The sequence below is a fragment of the Ziziphus jujuba genome, chromosome 1 (genome assembly GCF_031755915.1).
Source record: "Ziziphus jujuba cultivar Dongzao chromosome 1, ASM3175591v1".
NCBI lineage: Eukaryota > Viridiplantae > Streptophyta > Magnoliopsida > Rosales > Rhamnaceae > Ziziphus > Ziziphus jujuba.
Window position 1 is genome coordinate 8,160,856 of NC_083379.1, and position 16,925 is coordinate 8,177,780.

Genomic DNA, 16,925 nt, shown 5'->3' on the forward strand with positions numbered 1-16,925 from the left:
ATTGTTTTGGCGACACGTGGTAAGCCCATTTGCCATTGGACCGGTTCTCTTGGGCCTTGATCTCAATCAGGCCTGGGTCCTGGGTTGAATAGTAACCTGTTCTAACTTGGTCTGGGCTTTAGAACTGGACCTGACCCAATAACATTAGAAAAACCGGCCCAGCCTTTCAGATACAGCCCAAACCCTATTTCTTTTCTTCTTCAACCTTCAACCGGGTCATTTTGACCCGGTTACTCTGGTAAACGGGTCATACGACCCAGCAACAATTTTCCTTCTCTTTTCCACTCTCCCAGTGGCCAAAAAATTACCAAAAATACACCAAAATGTTTAAAAATTTATGGGCAATTCAATTTTGGAAAGATTTTTGATCAAAAACAAAAAATTAATAATTACCCATAAATTTTTATACCCACGGGTTTAATAATTTTTTTTTTTTTTCTCTTCTCTTGTTTCAACGGTGAAACACACATGGAAATATTTAAAAGTAAACAATTACATAATAAATAACTTAAATTTCCACATTATATTTACATATATAAAAATTAATAAAACATCTTAAGATTGTTGGGAAAATATCATAGATGAATATATGTAAATACATGCGGACAATTTAATACAAAATAAATAAAAATAAATACAAAATAAATAAAGCATTTTAGAAACTGTAGGTCTTTGAAATTGATCTACTTTCTAGAAAGGTTGACCGAGGCCTGTGTGATACCACAGTGTCCTTAAGACGTTTTACGCCCACCGGTGCAGGAGTTTTGTAGCGAACGTCTCCCAAGATACAACGGCTACAAAAGCTTTCAGATTCAGCACCTCTGAAGCTTTTCTCTTCGAACTCTTTGTGTACCTTCACTTTACCATTATATTTTTTTTTTCTGTATTTCCTTCCAAAAATTAAAATTGAAAAGAACGTTACAGTTCGTGCAACCTTCAAACTCTCATAAGGAGTTATTCTCCCGTAAAACTCTCTCCCACTATTATCAAAATATTATTTGATTTAAAATTATTATAACCAAACTTAACAACCAAAAACCCAAATCATTCACACTTGTGGGCCTAGGCCCAACTCTAACATTATATTCCCCCCCCAAAAAAAAAAAGATTCCATTGAAAGAGCAAAAAAGGCAAAAATAAGCGCCAAGCGCCATTACAGAGAGACTAAAGCCTCATCAGCTTCTTCAAAAGCTAAAAGCACTACATAAAGCAGGGGATAAACCCGCCATTGGTAAGTACTCATCAACAACAAAGGGAATCTGCTTATTGAGAGCCTGTTTTGCTGCTATGTATAAATTTGAAACCGGAAAAACTTTATATAATAAAGTTTTAATTACCTATCAACTAATTTCAAGTGATATATAGAGCCACAATTCCTATGAACCAATTTGAATACAGATTGCACCTCTTCAATTAGGAATAAATTTTCTTATAAATAAAGGCTAAACTGGAGAAAACTTGTCACATAGCAATTAACCAAAAATCACTTAAAATCCAATTTTTATTAGCCTCATATGCGCTACATGAAAAATTTTTTTCTGGTTGAATATATAATATATACATTATAGAATGGACAAAATATAGTAGTAAGTATTGAAAGAGAAGTTGTTTAATAGTAAAATATTTTTTTTATTGCATATTATATTATAGAATGTATTTTGCCTATCACTTAGTGGAGGACTTTTCTACACTCTTAATAGATGTGTAAATCTATTAATTATGAAATACCTGAGAATTATTTAATAAATTAGAGAAAAAAAAATTCCTTTAATTTGTTGGTGAAAATTACAAGAAAAAGAAACTTGCCCTTGATTTATGTTACCAAACTATGCTGATTATTTTTTTCTTCTTTTTTACTATATTTCATAGATTTTGTATTGAGACTAGAAAGTTACTATAAAAGATTTCTTGGTTTAGGAAACTAGAGAATGCAGTCTGAATTCCAAATCTAATATTCTAATTGAGATCTTCGGTTGAAAAAGATAATTAGCTAACCCTATAAAACAAGCTATGTTAGAGTACCCTTTCTTACGAATGATTTTGAAAAAAAAAAGCAATGAAGAAAAAAGAAAGCAATGAAGTGAAGAAAATTCTTATTCACTCTTTCTTGACTTAACAAGATGTTCAACCAAGTCTTTATACAAAAGGTCAATCATTGTAAAAGGAAAGAAACAAAGCAAAGGTATAAAACAATAAAGGAAGCTATAAACATGCAGTCCCGTGAAAGGTGTTTCCAAAATATATATTGTCATATGTAACCGTAACAGCTAGCTAGAATGGTTGACTTCCTCTGTTTCCTTTTTGTTGCTGTCATGATTGATGGTTGACTGGATATGTGCTTCATTAGGGCCCCTCAAGCTGGTGAGGGAAAGATTGTGAACTCCTCGCTTGATTCTAAAGTTTCAGAAAGAATGTTTTGGCAGTGGTTTTGTAAGCATTTCTGCAACTTGCTGCAATGATGGTATGAATTTAGTTTCAAGTGCACCAATTACAACTTTTTCACATACGAAATGATAGTCAATCTTGATATGTTTCATTCGAGCATGGAAAATGGGGTTTTTAGTCATGTGGAGAGCACTTATATTGTCACTAAATAGTTGAGAGGGATGCAAATAAGGTGGCACCAATATCACAAAGCAAATAACTAATCCAAGTTAATTCAGCTGCAATTGAGGCAAGAGCACGATATCAGCTTCGGCACTTGAGCGAGCAACCGTGGGTTGTTTTTTTGAAGACCATGATACAAAATTTGAGCCAAGATAAATGCAAAACCCTGTTGTACTTCGTCGAGTGAGAGAACATCCAGCCCAATCAGCATCACAGAAACCATTGAGAGTTAAAGCACTTTGGGAGATAATACGAAGGCCATATGTAACTGTGCCTTTGAGGTAGCGAAGTATGCGTTTGACAGCACGAAAGTGAGCAAGAGTTGGCTGGTGAAGATGCTGGCATACTTTGTTGATAGCGTGAGTAATATCCGGCCTAGTGAAAGTGAGGTATTGGAGAGCCCCGACGATATTATGAAAATCCTTTTCATTGACTAGAGTGTGATCATCGGCTAATGCAGGCTGTTTGACAGCTTATAGTTGTGGACAGAGGAGATGAGTGCATCATTTGTGTTCGAGAGAGAAGACCCCAAGTGTATTTTTGTTGGCAAAGAAAGATATCACCAGAAAAGTACTTGACCTTAATTCTTAGAAAGTAATGGAGAGGACCAAGATTTTTTAATGCGAACTCAATGCTTAGTTTGTTAATGAGACATTGGATAAGTCTTGAACTACTTCCTGTAAGAAGCACATCATCAACATAAACAAGAAGTAAAATAATATTGTTGTGTTGCTTATAAATAAATAAAAATGGATCGGCTTTGCTGCACAAAAAACCAAGAGTAATTAAGTATTGAGATAATCTATCAAACCAAGCACGTGGTGCTTGTTTTAAACCATAAAGAGACTTATGTAATAAACAAACATGGTCTGGAACTTTTGGATTGATAAAACCTGGTGGTTGCTCCATATAGACTCTTTCTTTAAGAAAACCATGAAGAAATGCATTCTGGATATCCAATTGTCTAATAGACCAATTAGATATTACAGCAAAGGAAAGAATAAGTCGTATGGTAGTCGGCTTTATCATGGGGCTAAAAGTTTCTTCATAATCAAGGCCAGGAACTTGAGTAAAACCTTTTGCTACAAGGCGTGCCTTGTAGCGATCAATAGAGCCGTCTTCTTTATATTTAATTTGGTATACCCATTTTGATCCAACCATATTTGTATGTTGAGGACGTGGAACAAGACTCCAAGTATGGTTTTGATGAAGAGCTAATAATTCTTCTTCCATTGTAGATTTCCAAAGAGGAAATTTAAGTGCTATTTTCAAGGTTTTGGGTTCTTGAGTGGGGTAGTCTTGTGTCATGACAAGAGCAGTATTGGAGGGAGAAATATGTTAGCAGACATAGTCACTCAAATAAGTAGGAGGTCGCCGATTGTGTGAGGATCTAGATGTACACAGTAGCTGGTTATGAAGTGCTGTTTCTTGAAGATTATCATTGTCTATAGTGGCATCTTCGTGGCTTGACTCAAGGGGTTGCTCCTTAGATGAAGTGGTGATGACATCATCACTTATAGTAGTGGGAATGTTAGGAGGATTGATTTGTTCAGGATAGCAAGTAAAGGACTTTGGTTGTGAGGCACCAATAGGACCATTATATGAGGTCTCCTTGTGAGATATAATTGAGCTACTTGATGGAGAGAAAGAGGTATTTGATTTGATGTACCACTCATCTTGATCAGGAAAGGTAGTGACAACAAGTTCCTGCACATTATTACTTGGAGCAGAGTTAGTAGAATAAGGAAAAATATTTTCATCAAAAACTACATGGCGAGAGATGTAAACTCTATTAGTGGTGGGGTCAATACACCTATAACCTTTGTGCTTGGAACTGTATCCCAAGAACACACATGGAAATGTTTTCTTTAAAAACTTATTTTGGTTTTGATATCTCAGGTAAGGAAAACACTTGCAGCCCAAGACTTTTAAACCATTATAATTTGGGTGCTTTTTATATAATTTAAGAAAAGGAGTCTTCATGTGAAGTGATGAAGAAGGTAATCTATTAATTAAAAAGGTTGCTGTAAGAAAAGCATCAACCCAAAATTTAAGAGGTAAATTTGCATGGAAAATCATAATGAGGCCGATTTCTACAATATGACGATGCTTTCTTTCAGCGATCCCATTTTGCTCCAGTGTACCTGGACATGATAATTGATGAACTATTCCACATTGAGCAAGATGGTTAGTGAAAATAGAATTTGTAAATTCCCTTCCTCCATCACTTTGAAAAATTTTAATTTTTCGATCAAATTGGTATTCTACCAATTTTTGAAATTTTAAAAAACATTCATAAAAATCTGATTTATACTTAAGAGGATATAGCCAAGTGTAACGAGTGCAATCATCAATAAAAATAACATAATAACAAAAATTCTGTACAGAAGAAATAGGAGCAGGCCCCATAAATCACAATGAATTTTTTTTCTAAAGGAAATTGACAAATTTTATTAGAATCAAAGAATGGTCGTTTGTACCGTTTGCTTAATTGGCAACTAGTACAAACTAAATTTTTATTAAGCCATTTAGAGATGCCAATGACATTATTTTTTTTAAGGACTTGTAAAAGTTTTGAATGAGGATGTCCCAATCTTTGGTGCCAAAGATTTGATGGAGCGTCTGTATGTGTTTTGATAGCAGCAAGGGCCTCCACTTGTGCTTCTTCAAGGGCATATAGCTATCCTTGTTTACTCCCTCTCGCTAGAATCTTTTCGTTTTGGTCCTTTATCACAAAGCCATTAGCATCAAATTCAAAAATGCAAGCATTATCATGTGTTAATCGACTAACTGATAAAAGATTTTTCTTTAGCTTAGGAACAACAACCACATCTTTTAATTTTAGATTACCATCATATGCTTTTAAGAGTGCATCTCCTGTGTGTGAGATAGGCAGTTTTGTTCCATTACCAACATAGACAGTATCATCACCATGATAAGAATGTGCAGAGACTAGCTTACCAACATCATTGGTCATATGTGTTGTTGCTCCGAAGTTGGCATAGAAGGTTGGATCCTTACGATCTTGAATGGTGAAGGCAGCAAAAGCTTCAGGTATGTTTTCTTCTTGGTAGGCATAGTCAAATCTATGAAAACATTTGAGTGTGGTATGATTGTTTAGTCCACAAATTTGACATCGTACCTATCCTGAATTTCCTCTAAAAAAGCCTTGCCTGTTAACTTGTGGGTTCTGCCAGTTGTTATTAGAGCTTCCATGTCCCTGTGTGCCTTTGTGTGGATGAGGATTGGAGTTCTCAGACAGTCCAGCGGGAGGAAATCCTCGTCCTCTTTGCCCAAAAAAGGCTTGGTTATGATCAATCTCTTTCTTTTCTTCCTCATTTTGTGCAGCAAATATTTGATCATGGTTCTGTAAGGATAGAACAAACTGATTAAGTGAGGGATATGGTGGTTTAGAGAGCATTGCAATTCGAAAATTTTGATATTTGACACCCAATCCACGAGCAAATTGAAAAACTTTTTCAATTTCTGAGATTGGTTTGTTGATGGCAGCAAGACTATCACAGATTCTTTTAAATTTTTGCACATATTCATCAGTAGAGAGAGAGCCTTTCTTCAAGGCAAAAAGAGAGTCTCTTAATAGTGCTTCCTTTTCAATGGTGTTAGGGAGCAATTGCTCCTCTAGACTTGTCCAAATTTGTTTCGCTGTGTCTTCTCCATTGATCATAGTAAGTGTCTCCAGAATCATTATTCTAAGAAGCCACGTTACAAGTAAACCATCATGGTTTATCCATATCTCATATTGTAGATTTTCCTTGTTCACGCCATCTTATTCCAAGATTTCTGCTGCTGGTTTCCCATGTGTGAGATGATGGGCTATTCCAAGACTTCTAATCAAGGGCAAAACCTGTGATCTTCACAATGAAAAATTAGAGTGGTTAAGTTTGATAGAAATAAGGCTAGCACATTGATGGAAGGATTGGATTGTAAGCTTTGGTTCATCATGGCAGCTCATTTCAAAAACAATGGAGGAAGGCTCCGATACCATAATGATTTTGAAAAAGAAAGCAATGAAGTGAAGAAAATTCTTATTCACTCTTTCTTGACTTAACAAGATGTTCAACCAAGTCTTTATACAAAAGGTCAATCTTTGTAAAGGAAAGAAATAAAGCAACGGTATAAAACAATAAAGGGAGCTATAAACATGCAGTCTCGTGAAAGGTGTTTCCAGAATATATATTGCCATATGTAACCTTAATAGCTAGCTAGAATGGTTGACTTCCTCTGTTTCCTTTTTGTTGCTGTCATGATTGATGGTTGACTGGATATGTGCTTCATTACTTGCATACATACATACACACACATATATATATATATATATATATATATATATGTATATAAAGCAAGCCTTAATTTCTTGGTGTCGATAACTCTTTCTCAGACATGGCTTTGGCTAATGGTGCACTGGTTTTTTGGGTGTTGGTGATTCTTTTCGGTGTTTGCTCTGGTATAGAATACAATGTGGGTAACTCTACCGGATGGACTCTAGGCGTCAACTACGATCAATGGGCTTCAGCACAACATTTCTTAATCGGAGACATTATCGGTAATTCAATTTCTTCTTTATTATTAATTTGTGAGCAATGAAATTTTTTTTTTTTTTTTGGGGGGGGGGGGGGGGGGGGGGGGGGCACCTATGCTGCTGAGTCTTGAATTTTGAGACGATTTGCAATTTATCCTCTGAATTTTGTATATGTCATCTATTAAAAACTTCATAGCTACTGTCCTATTTATAGTGGCAATACTATGTTTGGGAATATATATGCGAATTTCTACAAAGTTTAGGGGATATGCTCCTGCATTTTACAGCGATTTGAATTTATTCCTCGAAATTTTATTTGTCATCTACTAAAAATTTTTACTACTGTCCTATGTGTAGAGGCAATCCCGAATATAGATTTGAATTTCTACAAAGCTTAGGAGGATAAGTGCACTTTTTTATGGACTTGAGGAGGCATAGATGACAAATACAAAGTTTACAGGGGTGATTTTTGTTTGTTTTTAGTTTGCTTAGTTTAGATTAGGGAGGTCCCTATTTCTTATGGTTTGGCGGAGAAAGGATATTAATACAAATTAATTCCCAAAAAAAAAAAAAACGTTGTTCCAATTTAATAAACATACATATAGAATTATGGAAGTATGAGTAATAATTATGAAATACATATGAATTTTACTAAATATACAGACTTTAAATTATTTCATATAAATTACAAGAAATAAAAACTTTGTATTTTGCTCTTTTTTAAATTTTCTCTTTTGTCTTTTGACTAGAAAGGTTTTTTGAAAGATATTCTGGTTTCCAAAACCAAATAGATATCTCCGTTTCAAGGAAGGCGAATTAATTATCCTTTTTTTAAAATTTGTTGCATTTACATTTTTTCTTTAACACTTGCTCTCACACTCAAGCTTTACTGCTACTCCGGGCACATATAGGTCTGATCTGATCTCTTTTGATCCATTTGGAATTCTTACATGTCTAAACCCAAATTGGCAGTAGAGGAATTTTCCTGTTATGGCTGATTTGCCTTTTCATTAGTGTTATGAGTTACTAATGACACAGTCCATTGTGTTAGAGGAATTATTCTGTTATGGGCCGTTTGAAATATGGGAGAACTGGAATATTTTAAGTACCATCTAATAAAATTTAGTTAAATTTAAAATAGTCCAGTTTAATCCCAATCCTATCCTCTATGTAAGAAGAGTGGTGGAGCACCATCTCCACACCATGAATATGAACATCTTTTACAATGTCATCAAGCTGCAAATGGGATTGAATATAAGGATTTCAATGATCGTGGGCGTGGCCACATGTTTTACCATGCTTGACTATGCCATTGAAGGAACCGCTACCTTCTATAATCCACTTTATATTCGTGGGTATATTAAGACTTAAATATATATAAATATACACATTTTTATATAATTTTTTTTCGATGAATATATATATATATATATACACACTCTTATCTATATACAAAGGCTAACCACCTACTCATAAGCAATTGTGTTATCATTAATTTGCAAATTTTCTCCCTCTTCATGATATATATATATATATATATATATATTATCTCCCTCTTCATGAGTATGTTTGTTTCTGAAATGTGAAGATTCGAATTCATTCTGTAGGCTAGCTTAATGATTCTTTTTTGTAGCTAATTCTAATTACTTCTATATTATCTGCTACTTATACATATGTTTGGGCGCTTTGTGATTTGATAGCCCCTGCTTGCTGCTGCAGGCCCTTATCTATGAAATAATAGGAAAGCATGTAAAACAAAATATAAAGTCAAATGCATTGGTGCCACAAATCTAGCACCACATCCTTGCACTAATATTGATGCAAATTTTTGGTTGAAATCGTGGATTATTGTCCAAGATGTACATCAACTATCAACCTTTCTCGAGATACTTTTACCGAAATTGCATTTCCTTATGCTGGAAGAATCAAAATCGATTATCGTAAGGCTAGCTAGCTGAAAATATAGAGTCAATTAATAATTTTTGCGTTGGAATCTTCAATTTATTTGGTTTACTTTGAAATATATGAGAAGAATAATTAATTTCAATCATACTAATTTGGTTTTGTGGTTGATTATGTATCTACGGGCCTCGGAGTCTATAGGAAATGCTAAAGATAAGATCTAACACATTTTGTTTGAGGTTGCATTTGCCTTTCGTCCAATATTGTAATTATAAATTTGAGTACCAGAAATTAATTTCTCCAACAAAGTGTGATTAGGATATCGATGATCTTGGCTCCAGGGAATTCATACGTACAGAGCGGTCTCTAATGTTATAGACAAGAAAAATGGATCACAAGATTATAACTTCAAGGCTTTAAATTCATCTGATATATTAATTAAATACTTTTCTTTTTCGTTTTTGCTTCATTATTAGTTCAGCACTCCATGTCGGAGATATCAAATTCATACTTCTTAATGTCTAAGTCTCACTGTCGCTTTTTTTTTTTTTTTTTTTTTCTCAATTAACCACTTAAGATTATCAATAAATCTTTCCATAGTAAACACCGAAAGTGCCATTTCCTAGTAGCATGACCAAAATGAAGTCCTGCTCCTATCATCCTTTCCAAATTGATGTTTCTTGTCATTTCTCCCCAAATTTCTTCTCTGTTTTCATTTATTATTTTTTTTTTCTTTTCAAACAGAAAAGGTACCTCTAAAATAGAAAAATAAAAAATTGTAGTGAATGACGTCATGTAATTTACAAATAAGTGTGAAAATATGACCTTTTTTTTAAATAAATAAAAAAAAAAAGGTGTGAAAAAATGACTTGACCCATGCAAAGTCTTGGTCTTTGGTCCCCTAGCTTCTCCTCTGGGGCCGGCTTTACTCAGGTAAAGACGTTGGAATCCTGCAACATAAATGTTGATCTTGGTCTTCAAATAAGCGAAGACTTTACCAAAAATATAAGTCTTGGATCAGTGTGATTTTACCAAACAAGTCTTGATCTATTCATTATCAAGAATTAATTTGTTTTTTGAAGTGATTATACGTTTAATTCATTATTATACATGTTTTAAGAGATAACGCATGCATCATTGGACCTTAATTAATATAGACATAAAACTTAATATAACTCAAATATTTTGATATATCTAATTCACACATATACCTACAACTAAGGGTGTTTCAACCCGTCCAATCCAATCCATTTTTAACGGTTTGGATTGGATTTTTACATCAATTGGATTGGATTGGGTTCAAAATATTATAAACTGTATGGATTGGATTGGTTATGTATTAGAAATATAAATCCAATCCAATTCAATCCAATCCAAATAATATATTATATAACTAAAAAATTATATATTTTTTATTTTTTTCATTTTATATGTTAATTTTAGAATATTTTTTTCATTTTTATATATTAATTTTTAATTTTTTTTCCCATTTTTATATATTGATTTTTAATATATATATATATATATATATTTTTTTCCTTTTACATCCCCATATCCCAAATTAAATTGTAAGTTATAATCCTAAACTAAACATTTACCTTTATTGCCATCCACTACCAATCCATCACCATCACCATAATATATATATATATATATATATATATTTTTTTACATCCTCATCATATATATATATATACATATATTGTATCCGATTGTTACTTACATATATATATATATATATAAATGTTTAAATATAATTTATTGCTAATTTTATTGTTTTGATCTTTGTAGAGCTTATAGAATCAACTAAAATTAGTGAACCTGTCAACGTTGATTGATTTATGATTTACCAAAGTTTTAAGGTTAAAAAAAAAAAAAAGAATTATGCATTGATTCTTGAGGGAATGAATTTTGACGAATATATTATTTTACATTATTTGCAATTTTAATTTGATTTTATAGGAGTGAGATGATGACATTAATGTTTGCTATTTAATAAGTGCATGATGTGTATCATTTGCTACATTTTATTATTTTTCATTGAAGACTATGTTTTATTATTCTAATTGTATTTTATATTTGGATAATTATAATTTATTATTTATATTTTATATTTAAAATTTTTTTATTTGTATTATATATTTATAAATTAGTAAGTTTCAAACCGATCAACCAATCCAAACCAAACCGATCATAAATGGTTTGGTTTGGTTTGGATTTAATGCTTCAATGGTTTGGTTTGGATTGTAAATTAGAAAAACCGATATGTATGGATTGGATTATATTTCGGTCCAAAACCGAACCAATCCAATCCATGCCCACCCCTACCTACAACTTGACAGAGAAGATATAATTCAGTATCTTTTTACTTCCAGTCCACACCATAAAATAAAAAATAAAAGAATCGTTATATATTTTTCCACACCTGACTTTCAAAGAAACTCAACCACCCTTGCTCCCTTAATTATTAAGACAGAGAAAAATGTTACAATAGCTAGGAATAAGTCTCGCAAAGACATTACCAAATTTCCAAGCCCACCAATTAGACCTCTATAAAATAGAGCAAAACTTCAACTTTTGTTAACATCCATTAAATTAAGAAATAGCTAGGACTACATGGGAATCAAAATGTGGAACCAAATGATAGTGGTTGTGGGCATGCTAATGTGCCTTGCCTCAGCTGCATTAGCCGAACAGGGGACTGCTACTTTCTACAAACAACCTTATACCCGTAAGTGCATATATAGATATATGTATATAATTGTGTGTGTGTGTGTGTGTGTGTGTGTGTTTATGTATCCTACTGTTTTTCCTCTTAATTATATGTGTTTTCGATAGCACAAAATCGCATAATTTGCAGCCTCAGCATGCTTTGGACAACAAGACAACGGGGTGTTAATTGCAGGAGCGAGTGATCAAATATGGAATGCAAGAAAAGCTTGTACAAGGTACCGCGTTAAATGCATAGGGGGTGCGAATACTGCACCACACCCTTGTAAGGATGGCACTTCCGTCGACGTTAAAATCGTTGATTACTGCCAGTCCTGTAATGGAACCATTAATCTTTCTGATGTGGCTTTCTCTAAAATTGCTTCACTTGAAGCTGGTAAAATTCGGGTTGAATATGATCGGTAAGAAAAAAAAAAAATTATATATCCATTTACAATTTACTATATTATATTTATATTTTGTGCGTATTTAATTATACTATATAAATATTCATATAAGTTGTTTTTGTGTTAATTATGATATGCAGAATTTGAAGTTCCCCTGGCCTTGATGTAATGGTGTGAGCTTCATGGAACTTGCAACTCTTATTTACGTTATTTAACTTAAGCAGGTTATCCAAAGCTTACATAATAATCAATTTCTATCAGTTCAGCTTTTATCTCTTACCGAAAATGCGTTGTTAAAATCTTCTACTTTTTGGCGTGTATTTTAATTATAATTTCCTAAAAATGATACTCGAGCTGTCGAGCCGATGACAATAGTCAACATACTTGTCTCCAAGTGTCTTTATTTACAATAAAGGAAATCCTTTCTTTTCAATCCATCAACCTTTAGCTAGTACATATTTCAGTTCAAATTCTTGGATCGAAGAAATTTCTTAGTAACTTCTACTATAAACATCGTTATATTAATTAATATATAAAAAAAATCTTATTTTTCCATATATCACATAATATTAACAAAATAATGGGACAAAATATTACATTACGATAGATAACTTAATTTACGTAACATGACAATTTAATAAGTTATCATTAAAAGATTTAATTTTCATTTTATAAAAATTAATTTAAAGAGTCTGAATTTTTATATTTGTTCAACAAAACCAATTTGAATATTTTATTTGAAACTATGAAGTTCAAAATCACAAAAAATAAAAAATAAAATAAAATAATTTATATAAAGATTTGACTAAATTTTAAATGTTTGGGGATATTTAAAAACCTATATAAAAGTCAATTTCAGGAGTTCAAATTATTATATGTATTCAAGAAAACCATTTTTAATAGTTTGTTTGAAACTTTGAAGTTCTTAATCTCCACAAAAATGTAAAAAAAAAATAATTTAGTAGAAAATTTTGGACAAATCTTAAACATTTGGCAAAGTTTTGGAAAACCTTTATAAAAATTAATTTAAAGAGTCCAAACTTTTATATTTGTTCAACAAACCAATCTGAATACTTTATTTGAAATTATGAAGTTTAAAATCACAAACTAAAAATAAAATAATAAAAATGATTTAGATAAAAATTTGACGAAATTTTAAACATTTGGGTATATTTAAAAACTTATATAAAAGTCAATTTCAAAAGTTCAAATTATTATATTTGTTCAAGAAAACTATTTTTAATAGTTTGTTTGAAACTTTAAAGTTCTTAATCTCCATAAAATGTAAAAAAATAATTTAGAAGAAAAATTTGGACAAATATTAAACATTTGGCGAAGTTTTGGAGAACTTTATAAAAGTTAATCTTAAGAGTTTAAATCCTTGTATTTATTCAAGAAATGGAAGTTGGATACATTATTTCAAACAATGGAATTCAAAATTCCAAAAAAAAAAATTGGTAAAAATAATTTTGAAAACATTTGGAGAAATTTTTGAAAACTTATATAAAAGTTAATTTCTAGAATCCAAATTCTTATATTTTTTTAAGAAAACCAACTTAAATACTTTATTGAAAATTATGAAATTAATAATCACCAAAAAAATTAGATAAAAATAATTTAAAATAAAGATGTGATGAAATTTTAAACGTTTGGGAAAATTTTAAAAACCAATATAAAAGTTAATTTCAAGAGTTCAAATTATTATATTTGTTCAACAAATCATTTTTATTACTTTATTTGAAAATTTGGAATTATTAATGTCCACAAAAATGCACAAAAATGATATGAAAAAAATACTTGGAGAAGTTTTAAACATTTGGGAAAATTTGAAAAACCTTTATAAAAGTTATTATATTTGTTTAAGAAAACCAATTTGAAAACTTTACTTGAAACTATGGAGTTCAAAATCACCAAAAAAAATTGGATAAAAATTTCATGAAATTTTAAACATTTGAGAAAATTCTAAAAATATATATAAAAGTTAATTTCAAGAGTTTAAATTATTATATTTGTTCAAGAAAACCATTTTTAATGGTTTATTTGAATCTTTGGAACTCTTAATTTCCACACAAATGTATAAAAATGATCTACAAGAGATATTTAGAAAAATTTTAAACATTTGAAAAATTTTGGAAAACTTTTATAAAAGTTAATTCCAAGATTCCAAATTCTTATATTTGTTCAAGAAAACCAATTTGAAAACTTTATTAGAAACTATCGAGTTCAAAATTAACAAAAGAAAAAAAAAATTGGATAAAAATGATCTAGAATAAAGGTTTGATGAAATTTGAAACATTTGGCAAAATTCTAAAAATCTATAAAAAGTTGATTTCAAAAGTTCAGATTGTTATATTTGTTTAAATGAATCATTTATACTACTTTATTTGAAATTTTGTAGTTTTCAGTCTCCACAAAAGTCTACAAAAATGATCTAACAGAAAGATTTGAAGAACTTTTGAATATTTGAGAAAATTTTAAAAACCTTTTATAAAAGTTAATTTCAAGATTCCAAATGGCTATATTTGTTTAAGAAGACCAATTTGAATACTTTATTAGAAACTATGGAGTTGAAAGTCATAAAAATAAATTAGATAAAAATGATTTAGAATAAAGATTTCATGAAATTTTAAACATTTAAAAATAAATTTCAAGATTACAAATTCTTATATCTGTTAAAGAAATCCAATTTGAATACTACTATGAAGTTCAAAATCACAAAAAAAAAAAAAAGGACAAAAATGATTTAGATATATAAAGATTTCAAACATTTTGCAAAATTCTAAAAACCTATATAAAAGTTAATTTCAGGAATTCAAATTATTATATTTATTTAAGAAAACCATTTTTAATACTTTATTTGAATTTTTATACTTTATTTGAATTTTTAGAGTCCTTAATCTCCAAAAACAAAATGCATGAAAATGATTCGAAAAAGAAAGATTTGAAGAAATTTTAACATTTGAGGAAATTTGAAAAATCTGTATAATTCCAAATTTTTATATTCGTTAAAGAAATTCAATTTTAATGATTTATTAGAAACTACGAAGTTCAAAATCACCAAAAAAACAAAAGGATAAAAATGATCTATTGTACATTATTCGACCAATTCCACTCATGATTTTCCCACATTTTAACTTTTATATTGTTTTAAAAGTAAGAGATATGGATGTTAGTATTTAATTAGCACCTATGAGAACCAACTTCTAAATCTACGGAGGACTGTATTTGTAATCGTTGGCTCAATCATAAAATTATCGAAAACCTTTAGGTGCCATATTCGATCAAATCCAGGTAAAATCCCTTTCTTTTTAGTTTCAATTATATTTAATCCTAACACCAAAAAAAAAAAAAAAAAAAAAAAAAAAAAAAAAAAAAACTTGTTTGAAGGCCAAAGAAAAAAAAAAATTCCAAATAGTATGCAGTATTAAATAAACTTAATACGGTTCTCTTTATAGAATTTTATCAAAATATCCTTCATTTTTTTTCTTTTGCTTTTCTAATTTCTTAGAGTTTTCTTAATTTCTTTGTTGAAATTTTCAAGCTTTTAAAGCCTCCCAAGCTCAGGAGGGATCTCACCAGACAAATTACTATTTGCCTCATCATCCTCATAAGCCAAATCCGACATCTATCTCCATCAACCAAAAATTATAATGTATTAGGAAAGAGGATTGTGTGAGATTTTATATGCTTTGTTGCCAAGAAAAAATTGGGGAATGAGAAATAGTTCAAATTTGCTATTAAAGAGAAATAAGAAATTAACAATTGCTGGAGATGGAGAGGACACCAAGAGAAGTTGACTGGAGTTAGAGAGAGAACATGTTTGCAGAACTCAAATAAATAATAATAATAAAGAAATAAAGAGGGCTAAGGGTTTTTAGTAAATTTATATTATATAGAACGGTATAAAGTTTCTTTGAAATTGCAAAAAAAATTTCTTTTCAATTTATTTGGTTCTTGTACATTCAAAAACCCATTTTTTATTTAAAATTTCTCCCCTTTTAGTATAAAATATATTGTAATTCTAATATATATATATATATATATATTTATTTATATCTTTGGAGGACCAAAAAGAAAATTTTTCCTGTTTGGATTCAATTTATTTGGTCCTCGTATGTTCAAAACCCATTATTTATGTGGTCCGACCCAATGTGTGACCCGGAGACCTGAAGTGAAGCTGAAGCCCCAAACTCAACTAAGCCCCTTGTAAAAGGAAAAGAAAACGTCACTTAAAAGAAAATTCGTTTTATACAACCATTTAGTTTTGCATATTGAACAGTAGCACTCTTAATTTGAAATTTTTAGTGACAAACAACAAAATATTGCATATATGAGAAATTATTGAGTGCACAATGTGCACCAGGCTGGATTATGATTTGGTGCACATAACAAATCAAATGCTGCCAAATGTCAAGAATAAAAATATAAATTAATAGTCTAATTAGTCAAGACTGACACCGTTTCTAATCCATTGATTAAAAAAAAAAAAAAAACATTGTTTCTTCCTTCCAAACTCCAAGAGAAAGGTTGTTTGGCATTACGAAGAAGGTGAAAATCTAGCAACCGGTGAGCAAATGACGATGAAGGACCTGATCTCTTATCATGTGCCTTATGTTAGGAGAATCAAATTCGAGAATGATGGAAACTAAAAAAACATATATATATATATATATTTTAATCAGATTCAAGCTTTTGATTATATTTTTTATGATAAATTTGAAGATAATAAGTTACACGATGTAGAAGCTCGCATCCAATTT

At 30.6% G+C, this 16,925-nt stretch overlaps 1 protein-coding gene across 1 annotated transcript; it reads left to right on the forward strand.

Annotated features, from left to right (window-relative positions):
• Nucleotides 1-11,539: 11,539 nt before the first annotated feature.
• LOC107415681 (EG45-like domain containing protein) lies at nucleotides 11,540-12,598 on the forward strand. Its single transcript, XM_016024053.4, has 3 exons — nucleotides 11,540-11,780; nucleotides 11,910-12,180; nucleotides 12,306-12,598. The coding sequence occupies exons 1-3, from the start codon at nucleotides 11,666-11,668 to the stop codon at nucleotides 12,310-12,312; spliced, it is 393 nt and encodes a 130-aa protein (XP_015879539.2). The 5' UTR covers nucleotides 11,540-11,665; the 3' UTR covers nucleotides 12,313-12,598.
• Nucleotides 12,599-16,925: the final 4,327 nt, after the last annotated feature.

Bases quoted from the DNA above. Each gene is read 5' to 3' on its own strand.
- LOC107415681 (XM_016024053.4), top strand. From the start codon at position 11,666: ATGGGAATCAAAATGTGGAACCAAATGATAGTGGTTGTGGGCATGCTA. The intron at 11,781-11,909 runs GTAAGTGCATAT...CATAATTTGCAG, and splicing joins CTACAAACAACCTTATACCC to CCTCAGCATGCTTTGGACAA.